The 26195-nt window shown below is 46.6% G+C and overlaps 2 protein-coding genes across 5 annotated transcripts in view; one reads left to right on the forward strand and one right to left on the reverse strand.

Annotated features, from left to right (window-relative positions):
- The window catches only part of Ero1b (endoplasmic reticulum oxidoreductase 1 beta), a 56645-nt gene extending 51254 nt beyond the window's left edge, over nt 1–5391 (forward strand). For both annotated transcript variants that reach the window (XM_052157191.1, XM_052157192.1), the window contains 3 exons: nt 535–668; nt 2664–2720; nt 5065–5391. In XM_052157191.1, coding sequence (XP_052013151.1) covers nt 535–668; nt 2664–2720; nt 5065–5080 — 207 coding nt within the window. In that variant the 3' untranslated portion in view covers nt 5081–5391. The remainder of the gene's footprint in view (nt 1–534; nt 669–2663; nt 2721–5064) is intronic.
- A 666-nt stretch (nt 5392–6057) lies between these two features.
- Nucleotides 6058–26195, reverse strand: part of Gpr137b (G protein-coupled receptor 137B) — a 33005-nt gene continuing 12867 nt past the window's right edge. For 2 of the 3 annotated variants that reach the window (XM_052157196.1, XM_052157193.1), the window contains exons 2-7: nt 23313–23362; nt 15194–15416; nt 13011–13160; nt 11570–11698; nt 9437–9561; nt 9009–9224 (exon numbers count right to left, since the gene is read on the reverse strand). In XM_052157196.1, coding sequence (XP_052013156.1) covers nt 9089–9224; nt 9437–9561; nt 11570–11698; nt 13011–13160; nt 15194–15416; nt 23313–23362 — 813 coding nt within the window. In that variant the 3' untranslated portion in view covers nt 9009–9088. Of the gene's footprint in view, nt 7745–9008; nt 9225–9436; nt 9562–11569; nt 11699–13010; nt 13161–15193; nt 15417–23312; nt 23363–26195 lie in introns of those variants that run through there. The other variant, XM_052157194.1, reaches the window with a different exon arrangement.

A 26195-nucleotide genomic window follows, 5' to 3' on the forward strand; every position in this document is an offset into this window, starting at 1 on the left:
AAGGTGTGCACTAGCACCGCCTGCCCGGCTCTCGCATTTTCTTACAAAGATGATGATAATTATATCCCCAGTACTATAAAAAAAAGAAAAAAAGAAAAGAAAGTAGTGCTTTCAAGATGGCAAGTCAGACACTGTGGTTCTGATGATAAAGCAATTTTAGTAATCTGCAATGGAACCGTGTTCAACAAGCATCAGATGCTCAGATTGTCAAGTGTTGTATTTATGTGTGTGTGATGTGTGAAGGAGGAAATAGTGCTTCATGCATACTTCAGCACTGTGTTGTAAAGCTCCAGTCACAGGATTTAAAAAAGTGATTTGTTTGTTTTTGTTTAGGGGTATGTGTGTGTCCACAGAGGCAAGTAGAGAGTGTCAGATTCCTGGAGCTGGAATCAGGTGGTTCCGAGCCTTGGGATGCAGAGCAGCTGCGGGCTCACTGTCCAGCTCCCTCACAGGGGCTTCAGTGTCCTCACTGAGTACTTTTTCATAGTAGCTATTATGGAAAGGTAACTGTAAATTTCTGAATATTTTCTTCAGACTCAGGGTTTAGGAACTGCCTTGAAGATACTATTCTCTGAAAAGGAAATCCAAAAACTTCCGGAGAACAGTCCATCTAAAGGCTTCCAGCTCACACGGCAGGAAATAGTTGCTCTTTTAAATGCTTTTGGAAGGTAAGCCGAGACCTGATCCCCTTGTAGGTTTCAACATTCTGCAAAGATTATCTTTCCCAAAGGTCTGCTTGGGTTTGGTTTGCTGACAGATAAATGCTGGCTGTGGTGGCACACACTCATAACCCCAGCATTGAGAAGCTGAGGCAGACAGACCATGAGTTCAAGGCTGGCATGGCTCATGGAGCGAGGGCCTTGTCTCAGACACCTTGAACCCATTATTCAGCATGGCCCCAGGCCAACAGCCGGGTGCTCCTGGGTCCCGGGAAGAACAGGCAGTTCGCAGCTCCAGTACTTCTCAATTTGCTTTCTCAGTTTCATGAGGGAAATAGTGTCCTTGTAATCATTTCTTTGGCTGGCCCTGCCTGCTGTAGTCAGTAGTGGACATAAGGAGACCATGATTGGGAAGTTGAAGACATGACTTCCTTCCTCTGCTCTGTATTGCCTACGCTGAGGACTCCTCCTCTCCCATACACCCCTACCATACATATAGATACTGTCTTATATCAGAAATGGTTGTTTAAATAATTTGAATTTACCTACAGAAATATATGCAGTGTTGGGATATAAAGCAGAAGGAAAAGAATCATAGAAAATAATATTCTGTGTTGTAACGGTAGACCAAAAAGAAGCCAAATCACAGGGGAAAGTTTATTTTTAAAACAGGATCAAATGGCAGAGATTAAAATGCATGTTTTATGAGTGTGATTTTTAAGTTCAAAGGAGACCAATCACTCAAAGCTATCTTAGATGTGTCCCAGCTTAATGCCAAAGCCTTCACCCAGTTCCTCCATTTACTGATTTCTGTCTAGGCAGGGTTCTGTTCTGGGTAACCTGACCACCTCAGTGACCCATCTCGACCCTAGTGTGAGCTGTGGAACCACCTCAGTGACCCACCTCAGCCCCTAGTGTGAGCTGCTGCCAGCCCGGCTTCTCCCTGCATTTAAAGATGTCAGGCTTACTGAGATACAAACCATGAGACAGACAGGATCCTGATTATGTTTTTCTATTTCAGGAAACATTAAGTTTATGCATTTTTGTGGTCTGAAAAAATAATAAGGAAGAGACGAGGTGAAACATAGATTATTTGAAATAAAAATGATCTTAAATAACTTAAAGATTTTAAGTACAAACAAAATTAAATTGAACTATTTGCCAGCAGTATAGCTCAGCAAATCTTGGCTCCATGCACAGAACCCATATTGAGACCTGGAGGATCCTGGAAAAATACTTGATTTGACCCTAGTTTTACCTAAAAATAAAAAGAAAAGTTCTAGCTAACTTTTGTTATGTTCTTTAAGTTTATTAAGTATATACACTTGACAGGTGTACACTCTTATCACTAGGTATGGTTACATTAACCCTGAGGACATAAGGAAAAATGACCTTGTAGGTTTTCCATTTCGTCCCATCTGTGTTTGAGCTCTTTACTCACTGAGCCAGTGATTACGTGTACAATGCCATGAACATAGACATGTCCTGGGAGTGGGAGGTTCTGTGTAGAAGATGGCACTGTGTATATAGCCTGTCTATATAGTCTTTGTAGTGGTCGTTTTGCTTTGCAGGACAAGGTTTCTCTGTGTAGCCCTGGCAGTTCTGTAACTTACTTTGTTGACCAGGCTAGCCCCAAACTCAAGAGATCTGTCTGCTTCTGCCTCATTAGTGCTGTAGTCCAAGGTGTGCACCAGCCTTCATGGACGGTCACCACGAAAGGCAGCACACCTGCCTTCCTGGATGGTCTCAATGTGGAGACGAATTGGCTTCTTTTGCCCTTTTAAGCATGCCCAGAACTCCAAAGCGCCACGCCTTGTCAGTGTTGGTCGGAGTTATGACAGCATTTCTCTCTTAAATGGAACTGTCAATGTTCAGTGTTTTGGTTCTTTTAGATTTTTTTTTGCTTCCAGGTTATAAAGCTCAAGGAAGCAATACTGGCTATTTGAAGTATGTATGCATCACGCCATCTGTATGTTCTAATATGCTCCTGTTTTCCTCCTACAGACTTTCTACAAGCATAAGAGAATTACAGAACTTTAAAGCGTTGTTGCAGCACAGGAGGTAATGAAGACTTTTCTATGTCTTCATAGACATAGCAGACTGTATGAAGCCTTTTAGCCTTGGATACTGAGCAAAGAGACTGAGTGTCTAAGACTGCAAGAATTCTGAACTCTTTAAGAGAAAATTCAAATGTCCACTTGAATATTTATGATCCTTAATAGAATATCAATTAGAGATATTTATAAATGAAGTATATACTTTAAAATTGTAAGTTATACTAATTCCATGTTTGTTTCACAGTTTGTTTGTATTGTATTACCCTGCATTCCTAGTTGTCAAACTTTAAATGACTATGTCTATCCTGAGAAGACTGTTCAATCTGTTGTAGAAAAAGAACCAGGGAACCAGTGCTGCATAGAGCTGGTCCCAGTGACAGAAATGTGTAAACGGTGAAGTTGGTGTTCAGCCTTCGTAACGCAGGGCTGTCACTATAATGAATAGGCCTTTCAGTGACTAGTGCGAGGTTCTGGAATCTTCCCAGGACTTCAGCCCTGTTGAGATGTTTAGTTGCTGTTGCTGCTGTGGTTTTGGCCTAAAGGGACCTGCCTTGGGGAAGGTGGGTAAGTGCCCTCCATGCGCACTTGGCCTGTGTACGCCAGGCTGGCCCAAGAGTGAAGCGTCCTTCACCTAAAGCCTACAGCTCCCCATCTGACTTTTCTCTTTGTTCTTCTTCTAATTATAGACATTTTCAGTTGTTTTATGAAAAGCCCTATTTATTTAATGGATTTTTTTTCTTCACAAAATTTGAATGGGATCCTATGGGTTTATAATGCTAATTGGATTACACACAAATTTTGCTGTTTTAAAGTAAGCATTTTTAAATATTTGATTTTGAACACAATCTATGCAATCCTCTACCTCTATTTTTGTGTGGCTCTATCTGGTGAGATGCTTCAGTGTAAGTGTCACCTCCCTGTCGCTCTGTCTTCTGTTCATCCCGGATCAGCCATCCTCAGTGACAGGACTTGAAGGCTCTAGATTGTCATTTTTTTAAACCTGGGATTTAAAGTCTTTAAATATTTTAAATCTTGGTTCTTTTAAAGGTAGCAGTGTATAATTGGATTACTTGAAAGGTTTTTAATCTGTGTGAAAGTAATGCGAGTCCAAAGTCTTGCTTCTCCTTAGATTTCGTCTTTGTGAAGTAAATAGCAAGTGCTCTTAAATCCACATCTTATCTGCCAAAGTCTGAAGTGTGTTCCTTGTACCTTCATGGTGTGTGCCAGATTATTTAGTTGGCTCAGTCCCCCTCTTCATGCCTACCCTTCCACTGCAGAGGTATGATGGGGGCGGGGACCGAGGCTGCTACACTTAGTTCTGCTCCTAATTTCTAATCTTTATAAACCTAATATTTTGATGATAGTGGTGAATTTTATAGGTTGATTACTTTTTAAAGCTGGCTTGAAGCTTTCCTTTTTCTTTGCTCTTTCTTTTTTAAAGAGTTGCAAGTATTCCCATGTGATGGGGACGGGCCACTATTAAGACAAAAAGCCCACAAAGTTAACGAACGCCAGAGACCTTGCTCTAGTGCGTCGGCGGGTTCTGTAGCGCCCACAGAGAATGTAAGGAAATGTGGACATTTTGCACTTTCTCTATTTTTATTTTAAATGCAGAGGTTGTATGGAAATGTCCCTTATCACCACTGCAGTTAGATGTTATTATTTAAACTATTTGCTTAAGGGGAAAAATCTTGATTTCCACTTGCTGAATTTTTCTCACCTGTGGTTTGTTCCAAGCTTAGGACACACAGTAGGACAGGATGTGCTCTAGGAGCTGAAAGACATGGTGGTCAGAATGTCCTCAAGGTCGTAATGAGTTTCTTCAGTAAGGGGAGTATTCTGAATTTGGTATTGGTTGGATTAACTTTTACATACATTACGGTGTGTTGGTGTGTGCATAGCCGACATCACCATGTCATCTGAGGAGACTGTTGGGTGGCCCTGGTGAAGAGTCTGTCTGTAGGAGGCTGTCTGCCAGTTCTGTCACCTGTGCTGGGGGGAAATGCGAGCGCTCTTACATTGTGAGATGGTTGTCAGCTGTCTGTGCCTCATCACCCACTGTAAAAATGTAGCGTTTGACAGCAAGCCTGACTAAAACGATTGTACCTGGTGCCATAATCAGTGTGAAGACGTATTTTCATTGGTGGCCTATATTTTCCTTTAGTGGCATCCATGTTAGACAGATTTTGCATACTAAAATGGTCAATGTGCAGTACTCCTCTTGTTTTGGATTATGTGGAGGATCAGCCAAACAAAAAGATAATCAGTTTTGAAATTTGACAAGTCAAATGTTGGGCCCCTGTATTTTGTGTATGAAATGCTATGCCGTGTTTCTTGACCCTGCCTAGGTTCCATGGTATATAAGGAAGGACAACTGTGCTGGTCTTCCTCAGCAGTGCCTTCAGCGGGACACCTGAAAACAGTTCACAGTAGGCTTCTCAGCAGTTTGCAGACTGAAGGCCCTGCAGAAGCCATAGCTAGTCACCAAAAGGCTCAGACCAGGTACATGCTGTCATGGAAACCCCTTGGTACAAACCAAGGACATAAATCCACATGTCCTTTATTTGAAATAACATCTACAGGTGCAGCTTTGAGTTTTCTGAGCAGAATTCCAAATAATTTGCTGTTGTAACCACCAGGACGTAAACCCCGAATTAAAATACATGTTTCTGCAATCTTTTGTTTCTCTGTTTTCCCCCCTCCTCCATATCAAGTGCTTCTTATGAGACTTTGATTATAACTTATGGATCAGGGAGAAAATAGACTTCTGCATAGTCTGATGGGGACTCTTTTGCAGTCCTAACAGCAGTCGTTGGCCACGTGGGCTGAGGACTTTGCATACAGCAGTACGCTAGGTGGTAAGTACAGGTGTTTCCTAATGCATGAAAATAGATGAGGGCTGAGACTTCTCCGAGGAATATGTGTCAATGATGGCTATGAACACAGATGGCTATGATTGGCCAGAATTCTTACCTGCTCAGGCAAATGACTCAGCAGCTAACAATGTGTGTCTTGTCCTTGTTACAGCAGTCCTCACTGCTTGTACCATATTTATATTTTCAGTGGTATTGCCTTTCCCATGAACTTACTGATCTCAGAGTGTTACTGCTGCCAGGCTAACTTCAGACTTGACGTCGTACTGGAGTTATACCCATAACACCACGCTTGGCTCCGCGCACTTCCTATTGGTATCCCTAGGTTTTCAGTTTCACGGTGCTGGACATGAATTTGTCTTTTCCTATGTTTAACACATTAGGGGCAGTTTTGGTAGGGGAAGAAGTACCCTTCCCTACATGTGCCCCACAGCCACTGCATTTGTATTCCAGCATGTGTTGACGACATTTCAGAGCTTTAGTCTTTTTATTGCTGTAAAAGTGGATTATAGCTTGTTTGTTACTGTAAGAAAACAGACACCCGGCATTAACCAACTGCACAGTGTGTGCGTGCTACAAAATGAGTGCATACAGAGCAATCTTAATGATGCTGTGCTTTCCAGAAAACCCTGCCCTTGACTGCTGACAGGTACAGACCTGCTGGAGACAAGGACACAGGAGCTGTGAGCATTGGTTGCAACAGCCAAATTATTACAGGTATAGTGACAGATACAACTGTGCAAACTAATGATTTAGGCAATTTATCTAGGTTTTGCCAGAATTCTCCCTGGCAAAGAAACGATTGTAAGTGGCTTGCAGCCCAGATGTTCACTCACACTCAAAGGCAAAGGCGTGGTGCGGGACTATACAGGGTCTTCAGCTGTGCTCAATACAATGGAAAGCCAATCACAACCCACAGGAAACCTGGGCTCCCAATTTTAAATGTAACAAAACAGAGAAAGTGGGCCTGGCCCTGTTAAGTTAAAAGTGGGAGTGAAGCCAGACGGTGGTGGCGCCCGCCTTTAATCCCAGCACTTGGGAGGCAGAGGCAGGCAGACTTCTGAGTTCGAGGCCAGCCTGGTCCACAGAGTGAGATCCAGGACAGCTGGAGCCCACTTTTTCATACACACAGCTTTTAATAGAATACTATTTAAAGATAACAGGCAGTGAGCACCGTGTCAGTCTCACACATATTACAGGCTTGTTTTACAGAAAAGCTGTCAGAAGTCTGCAGTCCTTTCAAGCTTGAAGGCCAGAAATATTTATTGTTAAAACTCTGTGGGGACCTCTTGGCTGTCACTGACCATAGCGAGTCAGGGAAGGTGCAGTCCTTCCATCCTACTGAGGTAGTGAGTATTCAGTTACACCGAGCAGAAGAAAACAAAGAAAATGCTACAAAATGGCTACACACGCAGCAGAGAGGTTTCATTGTGCCCGGGACATCTTGGCAGGATCCACTTGTTACTGGAGTGCTCGGAGTAGTGCTTTCAAATGAAGAAGCACCAGACTTGGGACAGAGTTTAAGAGAAACTTCCACTGCCGAGCCTGCTGCCTGCTGCGTAGAGGCCGTGCGTGGCACTGCACTTCCCCTTACGTTGAACACTGGAGAGGCACTCAGAAGAGTGACCTTCAGAGGTAAGATTTGTGGAACCTTCCCCAAAAGCTTTAAACTATCAGACCACGTATCCTATACGTCTTAAAGTGAATTATGCATGAAAGTCTGTGCAAACTACAACATACGTTGCAATTAACAATCAAGGAAAAACCTAATATACTTTAGCATTAGTATTTAAGTTATATAAAATACATCTTTATAAAAGTACAGAATCTCTTTTAAAAGTTTAAATTATACCCACTGAGATAGCCAGGTTCTCCCAGGACTAAAGGGTTCATTGCTCTAAATTATTGCTTAGCCCTGTGGAGCCACAGCAAAAAATAAAGTTCTGTTTCATAAGGAAAACTGCCTTAAAACTCAGCTGTCATCCGTTCTGTCTGGCTGAAGGTTTTCAGGAGAAGGCTCTTCCGCAGGCCTGTCAGCGGCTGCTACCCTTGCCTTGCTTTGTCTGGATCCACAGTGGAGGCCTGATGCAAAGTCCCTGCTTGTGCCAGGAAGCTGTTGTTTTGTTGTCCCCAATCATAGTAGTCTGGAGCAAAACTTTAAACAAACAAAACCAGTTCAGTGACTTGACACAGTGTGTCGCATATATGTGGCATGTGGATTTTAGCAATAGACCTGAGTCTTTCAGGCTAATCTTGCCCATTTTCTACCAAACAGCTACGCACAATGATGCAGCCTGAATTCAAGTCTCCTGAACCCCACAGAGCCTAGAAGTTTGGAACTACGTAACCTAAAACTAGCCACTGTGGAAAACGTAGGTTTAGGGGAAAAAAGAGGTGTCTGAACTCTAGGTGGGAGATTATCACGTGTGCTGAATAGATGTGTCGCAAGTTGCTTGTCTGTGGAACAGGAAAGGCTTTAGCAATTTTCTAGTTGGGCTGTTTTCAGAGTTGAGCTTACACACCTATAAAAGTCCTCAAGAGCAATATCTAAGATATCATTAGAACTCAACAACACTGTTTATTTTCTATCATAGATAGAAAACAACTATAACTATCTATCATAGATAGTTTCTATCTGTCAGACACTTCTGTCCTAGAAGAGGGTCTTGTTGAGCTCTCTGTACAGGCTGAGGACTCCCCTCTCAGTAACTTTTGGCAAGTAATGGTTAGGGGCGCTCCAGCGGGGTCACAGGGTGAGAGTGCCGGCAGCTAGAGAAAAAAAGTCTTAGGAAGAGGTGGAGCTCAAAGTCTTGGAGCATGGCTCTTGACCCTGAGAACTCTGCATGTTGGCTCGCTTCCAGAGTCTGTACTTGACACGGCAGCTCTGCTTTCCCCTAACTGCTACCTTGTCTTGTTTATCTGATCATTGGGGTCTCTCCTCCCTCCTCACTGAGACTCACTGAGACAGCAATGTGTTCTGTCTCACTTCTGTATCCCAAACCAAGGTCCTTTGAGAGCACCTCCCCCACTTCCAAGGACTTTCACTGTCGTCACACAGACAGAGCAAAAAGCAAGCACAGCTTTGTAAGCCCTGGGTTAGACGCAGGTGCCTGAGGAGGTGGGGCCTAGGGCCTCAGGGTGCTTCCCTCCCTCCTTTGCTTAGCTGCAGGCACCAGGCAAAGCTCGGTTCCTGTCTTGAGCACGCCCACACCACTGTGAATGCTACCATGTCTAAGTGCCCACCCCAGAAAGGGCAGTCCAGTCTGCAGGTGAGTGTTCAAGGAAGGCAGTTCCCATATGCTGTGGCACTGAGGTACGCCCCAGGCCAGCCACGCTGCTTACCCAGTAGAGGGACTCCCACAGATCCTGAGCCATGAGAACTTAATTATACTGACCTCACAGGACTGAAGCAAACAATGCATGAGATGACACTTGTGAATATCTTAGTAAATAACTGGTTAAGAATGACAAATTTCACATTTTGGTTCTTATAGTCACTCTAGTGATAATTGTTCATATATTCTCTGGCTTTAGAAGAGGATCCAAGATGTCTGCCTGGATGTCCCAGATCACGTTCCACTGAGTGATTCGAGCAGCAAATGCTCTGGCTTTCTCTGGGTAGGCTCGGAGAGGTCCTATAAGTAAAGGTTGATTTCTTTTAAAACCAGCACAGCTCTTAAGCATTCCGTGGAACACTGAGTAGGAAAACTGCTGGGGGAGGGAGCCTTTAAAGATCTCTGACACCTGGCTACACCCCACGGTGACCTAACCCTGCAGAGCAGCTCTGTGCAGCAGGCGTCTTCCACTTGCATCTGTCCAGCACTCGCCAGCAGGAGCTGGCTCTTACCTTCCCTGAAGTCCCTGGGGGGCAATGTTCCAGGCAAGATCATCATCACTGTCATATCTCCGGGGGTTGTCAAAGAAGTAAGACCTGGGGCTGAATCCATGGCTGGGGACCATCCCAGGACTGGTCTAGAAGAAGACGTTATCATCTTAGCATCCATACTGACAACTGCCTGCCAGCTAGCGTGAGGAAAGAGCGCTATCGCTAGCTGGGTGCTTGATGGGTCTGTGCACATTGTGAGGTTGGGGGCGGGAGTGGGTACAGGGTCTCACGCCTCCCAGGCTAGTCTCAAGCCAAGATGTCACTGGAGTTTATTTTCCTCTACCTCTCAGGCTCTGGGGAGTGAATCTGTTTTCCTGTGTGCTCAGTAGCACTCTACCAATGGAGCTACAGTTCCCAAAATGCAGCACAGAGGAGGGAAGAGCTGCTCTTTCCTTGAGGATCTATAGGTTTTAAAAAAGGACCTGAAAATAGGAAGAGGACTAATTGGTGAGATCAGTAGGAAACAGTGGATAGATAATATATGCCTTTATAAAGTCCACAGTGAAATCCATTATGTACATATATAGTTAATAATGCTAATCCATAGCTCTTCCAATGATGAATATACTGTTTTGTTTTTTTGTTTTTTTTGAGACAGGATTTCTATGTGTAGCTCTGGCTGTCCTGGAACTCACTCTGTAAACCAGGCTAGCCTCGAACTCAGAAATCCACCTGCCTCTGCTTCCCAAGTGCTGAGGTTAAAGGTGTGCACTACCACCACCAGGCAATATACAGTCTACTATACTGTATTCCTCACTGAAGTCTAAATAGCCAGGCACGTGATTATAATCCTACCAAGGAGGATTATAGGTCAAGGTTCAGCTCATTGTCAGCCATGCCCTATAGTGGGATTGTCTCAAGAAGTTCCCTAGACTAAGCAGATGGTCCCCATAGAGGCACACCTGTATAATTACACAGGCTCTTGGGGGTGTTTCTTACCTCAAGATCCTCACTTGCTCCTTTCATACTTTTTGCCCCAAACTGAATTCTCAAAAATGCAAGCATACATTGTTGGAGTCCGTTCTGGCAGAGAGGACATAGACAGCCGGGTTGGCTTCATCTCCCTTCTCACCCTGCTCTGCCACTGCGCCTGGCTCAGGGGTGACCACCCAGAGGTGAGTGGGAAAAGGAGTGGCAAGCTGTTATCTGGGTGTGGACCAGGGGGTGCCACGCCTATGGGTCCTTCAGTGCCTCCCTGCTCAAACTGGCCAGAACTCCCCCCCACCCCACCCCCCTGGTGTATGTCCGACGGCAAAGCCGTAGCCTAGCTTGTGTGGTACAGCAAGGCTTCTGGGGGATCCTGAGCTTGGTTTTCTCTTTTGTAACGTTGGTTAAGATGTGGGTGGCCACCATGATGCCATGCACGACTCTCCCACCCTGACTAGTGGTGGTCACTCTGGAATAAAGTGAGTCCGTTTTCCTTTTTTAACTGGTACTTTCAGACAAGGTATCACGTAGCTTAGGCTAGCCTTGAACTCATTACATAGACAAGGACAGCTGAACCTCTCTGATCCATTTGCTTCTATCTCCCCAGTGCTAGGATTACATGCCTGGCTTTATGTGTAACTAAGGATCAAACCCAGGGCTTCAGACATATTAGGCATACACTCTACCAAATGCCAAATCTCTAGTGCTCTGTTTTCTGCTGAAGGAGCAGTGTATGTGTTTGGAGGACAGTGAACACTGTCCCCAGACCATGAGATGTACTTAACTTTCATTTCTTTTGTAAAGTACAGCTAAATCCCCAAACATTTTCTTTGTGAGAATTAAGGGAAAAGAAGATTCTTCTTGCCGGGCCGTGGTGGCGCACGCCTTTAATCCTAGCACTTGGGAGGCAGAGGCAGGCAGATCTCTTGAGTTCGAGGCCTGGTCTACAGAGTGAGTTCCAGGACAGCCAGGGCTATACAGAGAAACCCAGTCTCAGAAAATCTAAATAAATAAATAAATAAATAAATAAATAAACAAACAAACAAAACCTTGAAAGAGTCCTGGATGCAAGAAGGTCCACTGAAGGGGGTGGGGTGGGGCGGGTACACATCCTACTTGTTAGTTTCAGGAGCATTAGGGACACCAGCAAACAAACGGGATACTTACAAGATCCTTCGTGGGATTTCTGACTCGGAAGAAATAAACCACCAAGGTGGTGGGTAAGAGCTCCCACACGAAAAGTACCACGCCAAACACTATGTAGCCAGCATCGCCCAGCTGGCTCTTCAGATCGGCCTGTTCCAGAGTAAGGAAAATGAAGTCATGAGACCTCGTGTCGGAGGACAGAGAGCAGAAAGCACTCGTAGAAACAGTGAAATGTTCCCCCTAAAGCTCGCACTGTGAAACTAGGTTGCAGTGATGGTCAGGCCCTGGAGGACTATGGAAAACCATTTAGGATGATGATTTATGACGGAATAGTCATTTACTTTTGTGGTTCAGGAATGGGCCCAGAGCCGACCTCCCAGCCCTGACTCCTAGAGAGCAGCTGTCTGTCCAGCGTCATCCTGACAGTAGCCACACTGTTCCCCACCCGTGAGACCTGACCAGAAGCAGGTTGTCCAGGAAACGTGCTCTGAGCAAGGCAGAGCCCTGGATGGCTATGGTGGGAAGAACCCAGGAAGAGAGCACTGAGCTGCAGTCCTCAAGCCGCCACGTCTCACGCGGTGCTGAAAGCACAGACCAATGGCCGTCCTCAGAGACGATGCTCACGTCTCCCCCATCAGCACAGCGCAGGCCTGTGTGGCTGCCCTTTCACGGAGAAGGCACAGGCACTCAAAGCCACTAGAAATGAGCATCTAAAGACCACCACACCCCAAAGCATAGCACTCTTAAGCTCTCGATTGAAGGAAAATTGGAAGTCATTTGTTAAAAGCAAGTCAGCTGCTTGATGGAACTTGAGTTTGGAACGATAAAAAGGTGAAGTAGGTAGCCATGATGGTTTGAATCCACACATACCAGTGCTACTGCCTGCTTTTAAAAACCCTTGTGTATGAAGAACAGCTCTATAAGCAGCCACTGCTTACAGCCTGGAAATCTCATGTCTGCTCAAACACCATGAACCTGAGCATCCTTGCCTAGCTTTCTCCCTGCTGCACCTGTGGGACAGGCTTGGCCAGCACTGCTAGGTTACAGTCATAGTTTCAGCTTCTCTGGGGGTAATGTGCATGTAGCCATTTGGGACTTAGCTCACTGTCTTAACAGATCAGCTCCTGTTGTGACCACTGGTAGAATTTTATAGCTAAACTTACACACTTTGGGGTATTTGCTGGTTTTCCAGTGACACTTAAGTGTTTGTAGAAGAATCCAATAGAGACCCATTCGAACAGTTCATTTTCCACCACACTGGGTTATCTGTGTCTACACCTCAGTGGGCAATCAACTCCCACAGGGAAGGAAAATGCCTGTTTATCTTTGTGCACCTAGCACTGAGCAACAGCAGAAACGGGGCTTGCCCTTCCAGCAGACCTGCTAGCCCGGTCCCCACCGAGGCCACATCTTACCACTGACCTGGGCCCTGTGCAGACAGCACCTCTCCTGCTCCACCTACCTGGTCTGATACATTGTACCAGTCATAATCAAAGGAATGGACGTTCTTGATGTGGGAAAATGACAAGATGAACAGGTTGTAGCAGGCCCGAGAGGTGTAGAGCAGGATGACGGTGACACCGATGGCAGTTACCTGACACACTGACGAGCCCTGGAAGACAAAGCCAACAGGAACTGACCACTGCTGCTCTACCTACCTCAGGCACACGAGCTACCACCCTCCCTGTGTCTGTCTGTCTGTACCTGGAGCTAGCTGATCCTGTCTCCTGCCGAGCACATACTGTTGCCCTCAGCTCTTAATACAGTTTCTGGGGGAATCCGACCCAGGTTCTTAGATCTGCACTTGACTGAGGTATCACCCCAGCCCACAATGATCTTTAAGAATCAGAATATCAAAATGTTTATCAGATCCCTTTAAGCTCCACTGCTCAGTAACAAGATCCTGGCTGATTAGAATTCCAGGTCAGCCCCAGTCAGGAGGTAGATAGCCTTAGTCACGGTGCAGAAGAACCTTTTAGACTGGGAACATGAAGTCCTGCTTGGCCCCTGGGGTGTGGTCACTTGAGGTATCTGTGACTTATTCCTCTTTATAAAGTTGGTCAGTTCCTGCAGTCAGTTAACAGACCTCCATCTAGTTAGCAGGAACAAAGAAAGGCAGAGCTGACGTACTGCGCACCGAGAAGTCATTAAATCAGAGAACATTCATTTTGTCACAGGGGTCGGCTAAGTACACCTGACAATCTACCATGTAATCCTTCCTTTTAAAAAGAACTGTAGTTTTCCCAAAAATTTATCTCATGTATAAGAGATAAGGTAATGAACTTTATGGCAAAACTCAAGGGTAAAACTCAATATTCATCATGAAAGAACTGGCCCAGCTAATGTGAAGGATTTTCATGAGTCCAGCTGAATCACAGGGTGCCGGGTGAGGGTTGGAAGCAGAAATTTTCATCTACTGATCACTTCTAAAGATACAACTTGATGGGAGTCCAGCTGCCCAGCAATTCTCAGGCCAGAGGCATGCTAAGGCCAGAGAGTCCCAGAGGAAACCTGCAGCAGAGCTGTCACGGGGTACACAGGCTCTGCCTTCAGAAGTGCAGACACCGGAAAAACCAATGTCTTCACAACTGGCAAGGCCGGGCAACAGCAATGAGGGGAAGGATGGAGGTGGGGGGGTCATTCTCTCCCCTCCCCAGCTATTCAGGCCCAGCACTGTTCTCTGTATACCCACCTACCCCATTCTTACCCACCTAAGCTTCCCAGGGCTTAGGCTGCGAGCCTGTCAGAAAAGGGGATTCAGGGAACTGGCTGACGCATTTGGTACCACAGGGCACCTGTATATCTGCCCATCTCATAATCCTGGGGATAGGACAGCATGGAGGGTCGGGTTGTGAGACACAGTGGGGGTTAAGAGACACGAGCTGCCTCCTCTAAGTCTGACTCCATCTTTCAGTAAGTGCTGGGAACATACATTCCCATAGCCAGGGAGAGGCTGGTGAGGACACAGCCTGAATTTGAGTCATCATGGAGGGACAACAAATGTTATTAGTGTTGAACCCTGGCCCATGACAGCCCACATTCACTTCAGTTTTGTATGTATGAGCACTGACCTGGCACAAGCTTCTTGACCTCTCGCTGAGCCTGATTTCTTTGTCCATTAAATGGGGGTTTAATACCACCTACCCCATTGAAATGGGAGACTGACATTAGTTTATGCACTAAAACTGTTCATCAAGTCACACCTGCAGGTGTTAAATCCATAATCCTAGCTATGATGGTGGTGGCTGAAGCGGGAGGATTGCCAAGTCCAGCCTAGGTAACAGTGAGTTCAAAGCCAGCCCAGGCAACATACAAAGACCTTGTCTCCAAATCATTTTTAAAATGTGCAGGACTGTAACACTGTGATGGATGCCTGCCTAACACACATGGGCCTTGGGCTTGATGTCCAACACCACAAAAATAAGTTAACAGTTAAACAGCCGTAGTTCTAAACCAGACTAAGTTTTCCCAGAGACTCTACACACACTATACTATGCTAAACCACCTGGAAACAATGTTCACAAAGTTCAGTGATCCAGAGTGAGCAAGATCTGTTGTGTCCTGTGTACAAGATCTGTTGTGTCCTGTGTACAAGCCAGGAAGCCATTTTCAGAACAGGAACCTTGATCACACTCCCACCTTTACCTTTGACTCTAAGTAGATGTTGGCCAGGGACATCCTGGAGATCTTGTAGAGGCAGATGGAGAGGGAGATGGCACAGAGCACAAAGAGCGTGTCATTGATGGCCACTCTCACAGAGACGATGACCTTCCTGTCCCAGTCCCCTGTCTTCACCAGCACAGCACAGGTCAGATTCACCAACAGGAAAACAAGGCTGATGAAAAGGGAGGCCAGGTAGAGGGGTAACCTGGGAAGACAGAAGCCATGCTTCATCATCTGCCGCTCCATTTATCTTTTATTTTTCATTTATTTTTTATCTTTTGGTTTTTTGAGACAGGGTTTCTCTGTATAGTCCCGGAACTCACGCTGTAGACCAGGCTGGCCTCGAACTCAGAAATCCACCTGCCTCTGCCTCCCAAGTGCTGGGATTACAGGCGTGTGCCACCACTGCCTGGCTGATCTGTTGCTTCATATTAGCTATACCTTCTGGGTCAGTCTAGAAAGAAGCTGGGATGTTGGGCTAACTGCTGAGGCAGGAGCATAGCTCTTGGCAATAGACATTCTCAGTTTCAAATTACAAAATGACCACTTTCTGGGACCCCTTGCCTGAGGAGCTTTCGTAGGTCTCATTTCTAGGAGGTGGCGAGGACTGTTTCAGGTCTGTGCCTGTTGGCTGGCCTGCCTGGGCACCCTGCCAAAGTCGCCAGTGCTGAGGATGAGAACGCTCGGGGCTCAGGAGCTCCAGGGGAGCGCAGACTGCTCTGCCCCGTCACCCTCCGTATGGGTGAAGGGGACACAGTACAATCTTTTTTTAAGCCTCATCTAAAAATAAAACTTCATGATGTCTGCCTCACAAGGCCATAGCTAATGACAGATTTCTCGGTCTTCCATACTCACTATATCCCTATCCCAGACTCAACCAGCCAAGAACCAAAGCAACTGAATTGCATCTGTGCTGAACACATACGACCTCTTGATATGTGTGGTGGTTTGAAAAGTTATGGCTCCCACAGACTTGGGTTTGAATGCTTGGCCCATAGGGAGTGGCACTAAGAGGTGTGGACTTGTTGGAGGAAGTGTGTCCTCCAAAGCACTTGTTAGGCTTTGGGGTCTGCTATGCTCAAGATACATCCAGTTTAGCACACAGCCTCCTCCTGCTGCCTTGGGTCAAGATATAGCATTCTCAGCTCCTTCTCCCGCACCATGCCTGCCTGGATGCTGCCGTGCTCCCTGCTATGATGATAATAGACTAAGTCTCCGAAACTGTAAGAGTTAAATGCTTTCCTTTGTAAGAGTTGCCTTGGCCACTTTACACTTGTGAAGAGTTGTGTCTCTTCACAGCAATGGAAACCCTAAGACGACACTATTACTCAAAACACTATTTCCATAACATTCACGTTAAGCTAGGCATTTAACTTAGAGACATGTTACATACTATAGTGGATGAGTTTAGGCCACAGATCGACACCAAATTCTATAAGGGACTAAAGCATCCAGAGTTTGTTATTTGTGAGTCACAGACTATTCTTTGCAAATGTAAAGATCAGCTGTATATGTTTAACATAATCATTTCTATAATGTCTAACTCCCCCCCCCAGCTCCCAGTTCCCTAACTGCAGAGACTGCTCCCTGTGCATAAAAACCTGCCCCAGGGGCTCGAGACCTGTCTGAGAAGTTAGGAGCACTGACTGCTCTTCCGGAGGACCTTCTAGAAGCCATGAAGAGACATCATGACCATGGCAACTCTTATAAAGGAAAACGTTTAACTGGGGCTGGCTTACAGTTTTCGAGGTTCCGTCCATTACCATCATAGTGGGGAGTATGGCAGCGTCCAGGCAGACGTGGTGCTGCAGAAGGAGAGTTCTACATCTTCATCCATAGGCAGCTAACAATTGCCTATAACTCCAGTCCAAGGGGAGCCAATGTCTTCTGAGACCAGGCACACATGAGATACATACACATACATGCAGGCAAAACATTCATGTACAACATGATGCAAGGTTTCAAACCCAAACACTGCCACAGCTGGGCGGGAACAGAGCCTTGCTTAGCACAGAGGCCTGGATCCGAGCTCTAACCGCAGGAAACCCACAATAAAACCTACCATAGCAAGTAATAAATGCTAAATAGATAAAAGTTGCCTTTTTAAATTACTAAGGACGGAAGGCAGGGCACTGCACACCCCTCCCGTAAGTGTCCTAACACCAGACTACAGAGCCAGGGCTCTAACCGTTCACTCTGCTGGCCGTTTCACCTGACAGCCGCTCAGAGCTGCACACAGGTGTCACAGACTCGAGGCAGCAGCCTCAGGTTCCTCTCTCAGCCCCCCATGTTACGTTCTCTTCTGGCAGACCCTTGCAGTTGACAAGCAAAATGGACGGAAGCTGTGTGCCTCAAAAATGGATCGGTGTGAGGGCTTTACAGACGGCTCAGCAGGTGCACACTGCCAACTCTGACCCTCCATACCTACACACACGCACATGCACACTCCCTTGTCTTTGCTTTCCTGGCTCCCTTTATACTCAGAGTCCATGAGATGAATCAGCTCATGCCTCCGCCTATACACGGTTCAGCATCTGAAGCCTGGCTGTGCCCACACCACAGCAGGCAGGGGCTCCTGCCACTGTTGTATATGTTTTGAGATGGAAGGAGCTGGTGGAGGACGCAGTTTGGCTGCTGGAGTGCTTGTCCTGGGTTTGATTCTCAGTGCTGTGTAAGCTGGGAATGGATGGTATCTTCCTGCCATCCCAGCACTTGAGCTGTGGAAGCAGGAGAGGACCAGAATCTCACGGTCATCTTCAGTAACATGAGGTGGAGCCTAGCCTGGAATACAGGAGACCTCACCTAAGAAGGAAGAACTCAGACCCAAAGTCCTGCGTGAGAACCTGAACCTAACTAATTCTCCCTCTGTCTCTATCACAGCACCTCCTGTGGGAGACAGCTTGCCATGGACAAGGGACATCTTCCCGGGTAGACAGGACTATGGGCACCTACGTGCACAGGCCTGAATCCAGAGCCACTTGGACCTCTGGACGATCTGATAAGGGGAAGTCACATAAGCCAGCCAGGTGTACAGTGACTAGGGGTGCATTCGCTCACTGGAGATCAATCTCTCCTCGCTCCATCCCTCCTTTCCTGTCCCCCCATGTGTGCCCTGTGTGTGTCCAGAGAGATAAGGTTCCCACGGACTGGGCTTGGACACTGGCACAGAGGGCATTTGGGACAGAGGAAGGGTAGGGCGGAATTGGTTACATAGGCTGAGTATTGGAACTGTCACCTGACCACGGCTAGGTCTCAGAAAGGACTAAGGCAGCAGCCCTGGGTGGGAGAGACTGCACCTGTCTGTGCCTTCCCAGGGAGCCCCGGGGCACTGGAGAGTCCTGGTCCCAATCACAGCCCTCTAAACCCACCGCACTTTCTCCTTTGCGGCCCCACTGTGCCCTTAGTGTGCAATGCACTCGCCAATTCAGCTCTGCAACATGCACCACTTCAAACCCATCTTAGAAATAAGGCCATTTCCCCAGGGACTGCATCCCTTCCTGAAACTACGCAGCCGATGCTATGTTCCACGGCCTACAGCAGAGGGCATCTGGAAACTCTAGCTCCTACCAAGACCCTGCACTGCTATAGGATCTGACCCAACCGTTGGCATGAAGAAAACATGGATACAAAAAAGCTTTGCCGGGGCTTTGTGCTCTGATGGAGCCTACAAACCTAGCACATTTTATATATGTAATTAGGAGTTTCCTGAATATTGAACAACGAGGTAGGATTATTATATACAGGTGAATAAGGAGGGAGGCGTATCTGATTTCGGTAGGGATGTCTCTGTAGGGACACAGTTTCAGGCTTCTAGGAAGAAGGTACAGTGGACAGTTTCGGCACACCAACCCGGGGAAAGCTTCGCCGTTTCCCTGAGTCTTGGTTACTGCTCTATTGCTATGCAGAGACACCACAACTAAGGCGACTTATAGAAGGAAGGCTTTAGTTGGGGGTTTGCTTGCAGTTTCAGAGGGTTAATACATGATCACCATGGCAGAAAGCAGGCATGGCACTAATACAGGGCACAGTAGCTGAGAGCTTGACATCTTGACCCACGGGCAGCAGGCCGAGAGACACTAGGCCTGGCATGGCTTCTGAAACGGCAGAGTCCGCCTCTCGTAACATATTTCCTCCTTCCAGTCTTCTTCAACAGTCCCAAGCCTTGATTACTAAGCCTCCAAGTATGTGAGCCTCTGCGGACCATTCTCTTTGAAAGCACCACAGTCCAGAAGGCTTTGCCACGCAATGCGCCTGAGGCACTGGGTCCTTGCGTGGCCATTCTCATATCAAGCAAGGCACTCACTCAGTTCTTCCACTCCCCACAAAACACCAAACACAGTCACTCTTGCCTACCTCAAAAAGGACACGCACGTGAAGCTGTGACCATCGTATCTGTTTTCCATGTGTGTTGAAATTTCCACAGAAATGGAAAATGTGCCTCGAGGGAAGGAGGACAGGTATAGCCTCCTGAGCAAATTCCAGGGCATGCTAGCTTCCCGGAAACCCTGTTTGGTACTCTACTAGCAGCTGCTCAGCTTTGGCGAAAGGCACAGGCTATGTCTAGACTCTGCAGGCATAGGCACACAGGCTTTATGAAGACATCCCCAGGCTGGGCCAGCACAGCCTGCTGGGCATCTGTCCAGGTGACTCCTCGGGATGCACGTAAATATTAAACCTTTGGCTATTGTTCTTTCATCACGACAGCAAAGCACACTGGGAGAGTACCAAAAGGATAAAGTATTGTGAAAACGAAGGGCGTCACAAGGCGCCATAGAGCACTGAGGAGCATCATGGAGCACAATGGCACAGCACCCAATGACATGAGCCCTAGCGCCTGCTGCCAGCTGTGGGTGCATTCCACGCTCTATCCAGTTGCCACAGCAAAACCAACAAACCTTCCTTTCCTCCCTTTCCTTGCTGCTCACCTGCCCTTGGCCCATGAGAAGAGGGTATGAGATGCAGGCTAGATCCACAGTTCTCTCTCCACTGTGGTCTTTACACAGACTGATCTTCCTACCCGTGACCTTCCTTTCCTAAATGTCTGGGAACAGAGAAATGCCTGTTCTCTGAACCTTCATGATCCAACAGTCTTTAAAGTTAGAATGTGAGTCTAAGGGAACGGCTCAGGAAGGAAGAGTGCTCACGGCACGATCGCTCTCGAGGAAGCGGAAGCCAGGTGTGGTCGCACCTGCGGGCATGCCAGCACTGTGGTGTGCAGAGATGATTTCTAGGGCTGGCCAGTTGCAAACCTAGTTCAAATTCAGTGAGAAACCTGAAAAAGGCAGAGAGTGATAGTGCAGGACACCTGATGGCCTCCTCTGACCTCCACGTGAGTATTTGGGGTGGGCATCCCCAAATGTGTGATGCACATTTACAGTCCAGCACTGGGGAGGCAGAAGCAGGAGGATCAGGAGTTGAAGGCTATTTTCTACTACCTAAGGCATTTAAGGACACCCTATGCTGAAACACTGGTTCAGATCTCCACCCCCACCACGCTAAAATAGAAAAGGAAAGAAGAGGTCAGAACACAAACTTTCAGATGCTTTGTCGGGAAGACACAGAATCTCGATGGCATAGACCACTGCAGGCCCTGGGAGGTGGAGGAGCCCAGGAGGAGGCGGCGTCAGTAGCTCTCGCTTCTGTCCGTGTGTCTACAGGTTGAGCATCACTAATCCAGAAACCACAAAGGTTAGGATCAGCCTGGTTAGTACATGAATGGAAGATTACAGTGTAAGGGTAGACTAGCTGGTTTGTGACCACATGACAGCCTTCCATGTGAACTCACTTCAAACTGTATCCCTCATCCAAAATGCTTGTGACTATGCAAAAGCCCTGGTGTAATCCAAAGTACAATTAATTAAAAAATCAAGTTGTTTTAAAAAGCTGGGAATGTAACATTAGAATGAGACATCTTGGGAACAGACCCCAAGTGTAAAGAACAAACCATTTATGTTTTCATATGCATCTCCAGGTGCTTGAGTGTTGAGGGCATTTGCCATTTTGAGATGCTCTGCCTCCTGGCTCCAACATCCCAGCATCTGAGAGCACTTCAGCTCCCGCTCTACCACGTGATGGAAGCACGTACTGAATACACAGCAGTAGCAACGACTGCAGAGCAGTCAATGGTGGGCACATATTCTCAATCCATATACAATTTTCTGAATTTGTATCCTGGATACAGACTAGGAGTAAAAGCCATCTCTTCTGGGGGCTCTGTGGTTAAGAAAGTATATTGCTCATCCTGAGGACCTGAGTTCAATCCCCAGCAACCCTAGAAAGCAGCTTACAATTCCATGACTCCAGCTCCAGAGGATCCAACACCTCTGACTCCTCAGGTATCCCCATAAATACACACACACACACACACACACACACACATACACACGATTAAAAGCATTTAAATTAAACCGTGTGGTGGTGGCACACGCCTGTAATCCCAGCACTTGGGAGGCAGAGGCAGGCAGATTTCTGAGTTCGAGACCAGCCTGGTCTGCAGAGTGAGTTCCAGGACAGCCAGGGCTACACAGAGAAACCCTGTCTCCAAAAAAACAAATCCAAAAAACCAAAAAAAAAAAAAAAAAAGAAACAAACCAAAACAAAAAACCATTTAAATTAAGAGTAATACTCTTAGAATGTTGAATAAAAAATGTCTGAAAATCCTCATTACATACACAGTCATCACTCAGTACCTATAAGGGATTGGTTCCAGGACACCAAAGGTACCAAAATCCAACGATGCCTGGACAACCCTTAAAGGATGGTTTTAGACCTATGTACACATATTCTCCTGCAGAACCCGAATCAAGTCCATGTCATACATGACATGGACATGTCATACATGACACCCTATATAAATAACTGACATGTATATGCTCAGTACTGAGAGGGTTTTTTCCTGAGGGGTTATTTTGGCATTTTTTATGTGTGTGCAGTGTGCGGGGCGGGGGCAGTTCACGTGCCACAGCAGACAGGTAGAAATCAGAGGACAACATATGGGAGTTACTACTCTCTCCTACGTAGGTCCTGGGGATAGAACTCAGCCATCAGGCTTAACAGCTTCATCCACGGAGCCAGCTCACCAGCTCACTTCTTGGTATTTTTGAGCCATTGATGACTGAATCAAGGATGAGAAAGGCTGATTGTATTGAAATAAAATCCACGTACATTCCTGTGGTGACACAGTGATTCACCTTTCCAGCATTTTGTGCCTGTGGTAATGGAGTTCTTTGGGGCAAGCTCACAAAACACAAAGCATGCCGCGTGCCCCAGCCCTCCCTGAGGTCTTTCCTATGCCCCCGTAGCCAAACCTGACAATTCCTACTTGCCCTTGATGAAATGGGGTGTAATTAGCCCACATTAGCTCAAAATTCGCTACAAAGCACAGAGAGGCCTCAAATGCAAGCTCCTGCTTCAGCACCCAACAGCTGAGATTACAGGTGTGCACCATCATACCTGACCCAAATCTGACCATTCTAAGCTTTGGAGAATGACTGATTTCTCTGATGATGCAGGAGGAGCATGCACTGTCACCTTTCCCATAAACCGAGCATGTCACTCAAGGTCCTTCCAGACCACCTCACTCTTCCAGGCTCCTAGAACAAACCAGAACACCTGAAGCTTGGTATCTAGCTGGGATGACTTGGGACTTCTGGTCCCTCCACTTCCACCTTTAGAGTCCAGAGATCATAGGTGTGTGCTACACCTCATTTTTATGTACCAGGGATTGAACGAGAGGCTTCATGCATGTTAGTGAGCACTATACCAACATAGTGTTTGAAGCAAGCATAATTGTGCATACCTGCAAATCCAGCAAGCAGGAGGCTGAGGAAGGTGGATAGAGTATGCAAGGCAAACCTGGAGAAAATATGAGAGGGGGTGGTGGGGGTGGTGTGTGTGTGTGCTGTTCCAGAGGCCCTCTGCAAATCCTATCAATGTACAGGCTCTCATGAACAAGAACATACTCCATTAGGCAAACAGGACCATTGCAGGGCTGACTGGATGTTTACAGAAGGGTAACTGTGTCCACGCTGGCTGGCAGAACAGGTTCCACATGCAAGTACTTCACCTTCTGCCTAAGAAGCACCATTCTGGGGGTACTTACCTGTATTTGAGTAATTCTGGAGAATATTTTGACTTGGCCTTGAAAATCACCTGCAATGAAAAATAAGGAAGTTGGGCATAGAATATAGACAGCAACAAAATGTCACCATCACTTAGAGTCCTCCTCTTGCAGCCGGATTCCAGGCACCTTTCCTGACAGTAGGAAGCAGTCCTTGGAAGGCTGAGGTAGGGCACCAGGGTCAAGGACTGCCTAGGTTACAAAGTGAGTTTAGCAACTTGGCAAAACCATATCTCAAAAGTAAAATACAGAAGTTTTGTTAAAATATTTAATGAAGAAAAGAAAGAAACTACATTGTTTTCAAAGAGTGTTTTTGAAGCAAGCGTGGTATATATAAAGCAGGCATGGCAGTATATAAAGCAGGCGTGGTGGTATATACCCACCATCCCCACACACAGGAGATTCAACAATTTGAGGCCAACCAAGGCGAGATTTTGTCACACGCATATGCATACGCGCGCACGCACCAAGATTTTGTCATACACATATGTACATATACCAAAGTGTTTGATATTACCATGGAAAATACATCAGGTTGTGCCACAGTAGGGGCTCAAAGTATATAACTTTGTCTAACTATCTACAGGTTCCTAAGGCTCTGGTGACTTTACTGTGAGATCACCTGCCATTACCCACAGTGCCTCTGGGAACTGCATTGCCAGCCAGGACATGACTGAGCGGTCATGTCTAATGGGCTTAGCTCCATGCTTGATGCTGTCAGAAAAGAGAAGGCAAAGACAAGTCCTGCTTTCAATGCCTTACAGTCTCACTGGAGAAAAGGGCCAGATACACAGAACTGTAAAGAAGTTTCTAACTATGGATGGTGGGAGCACAGACCTACAGGCCATGGACTCGGCCTCAGACTGGGCCACCAGCTCTGCTTTCAGCATGTGCTGCAGGTGTGACCTAAGTCACACAATGATGCCGGAAAGAGACTGAGTGGATCAGAGTGAACCCAGGGATCCTGTAGGGTCTTATATTACCCCCAGCCCTGGCTCAAGCTGCCACTCAGATGAAGCCACTCTGATAGAAGGGCATCACCATGATCTTCCCAAGCTAACAGCCAGGGTCACATCAAGATCAAGACCAAAAGCTTCATCCACCCTCCATGAATGGCAACTCCGTGCTGTCTGAATTCAGACAGGCCACCCAAGCTTTGCTCTTCCTTCATCCTTAAGTGCCCTAAAGTTTATGCCAGTCCCTGACATTTGAAACTGAATAGCGTAAGTGACGCGAGAATGGACATTCAACTCTGGAGAAAATACCTTATGCATTGTATGGATGCATCACCTGTCAATTAAAAAAAAAAATCTATTGGAAAGGCTAGAATAGAAGGTAGGGCATCCAGGAGGCAGAAAGGGAGCGTGCCAGGCATGAGAGGTTGGCGTGGGAAGATGTCACAAGACAGACGAATCCGAGCACAGGTGGCCAAGCCACGTGGCAGAATGTAAATTAGGATAAAAGGAATATTTTAAGTTATGGTCTAGTCAGAGAAGAGCCTAGCTATATGACCAAAGTATTTGTAAATATAGGTATTTGTAAATATATTTTGAGTCTGAGTTGTATTTCTGGGAACATGGGGTTGGGAGGAAGAACCAGGCCCAGATAACATATTCTATGTATCAACACATATTTAAGTATATTTTGAACATAAAGTTTGTCCTTATTGGGTTTTGTTTTGTTTTGTTTTTCGAGGCAGGGTTTCTCTGTGTAGCCCTGGCTGTCCTAGAACTCACTCTGTAGACCAGGCTGGCCTCGAACTCAGAAATCTGCCTGCCTCTGCCTCCCAGAGTGCTGGAATTACAGGCGTACGTGACCGCTGCCTGGGTACAGTGTCCTTTTAAAAGGAGAATCATGTGAGGTATGAATTATCCCTTTTTTGTTGTTGTTGTTGTTTGCTTGCTTGTTTTTTAGAAAAGAGCAGAAAGAAACCAGGAGGTGTCATGGGGCCTCTTCAGCAGTCAAGGTCAGTCTGCTGAGGTGTGGGGACCAGGAGGGTTGTCACATGTGCTAAGAGGTGAGACAGTGTGGACTGTGGTCACCGGCACCGAGCCTGGCAGCTGGGGAAGGCCTGAAGGGAAGTGTACACCCAAAACCACAGGCAGAGGGAAGTGGGAGCCATGAGTCAAACCTGGACGTAATCACCCTTTAAAACGTATGCAAGTGACATGCAAGACAAAGGTTATTTGAGGATGTGAGGCCCTTGTTAAAATTTTAAGACTGGGAGACCTGAGCAGGGTAGAGGCGAGGAACCAAGCAAAGGGATGGCAGTGGCATCTGGAATGGTTTGAATAAGAATGGCCTCCCATAAGGAGACAGAGTCCCAACTGGCCATCTCTTGTCACTAAAAGAAGCATCCAGTACCAGGTTTGGGTTACATCTATCTAACTGAGTTGTTGGCCAAAGGGACCCCATGGGAATCTCTTAACCCAGGACGTTACCAAGACCAGGATGTTTGCTGTAGGTTGCTCTCCACAAACTGACAGCAAGGCCCCACTGCTGAAGGCAACACTCACACAACTAATTGAACATGGGCGTGTCCAGTTGGTGCCTAGAAGAGCCGTCATTCTCTATACTCCAGTGTCTTTGTTAGAGGAGGATGCTTTGCGGCTTTACCAAAAGAGACTGTAAACACCAAGCCAGCCATAAACCCTTTATCTACAATGGTGTACTATCTACAAGATATGCTAGGGTAATGGTGGCACAAAGCTTATGGGAATTACCAGCCAATAACTGATTTGACCTTTAAGGCCCACTCTAGGAGATGATACCCATACCTGACACTGCCTTGGTGTCCATGAACCTGAGACTAGACAGCCCAGGGAACTAGGATAAAACCAAATAATATTAGTCTGAAAAAAGGGG

This window comes from Apodemus sylvaticus, chromosome 14, assembly GCF_947179515.1.
Source record: "Apodemus sylvaticus chromosome 14, mApoSyl1.1, whole genome shotgun sequence".
Lineage (NCBI taxonomy): Eukaryota > Metazoa > Chordata > Mammalia > Rodentia > Muridae > Apodemus > Apodemus sylvaticus.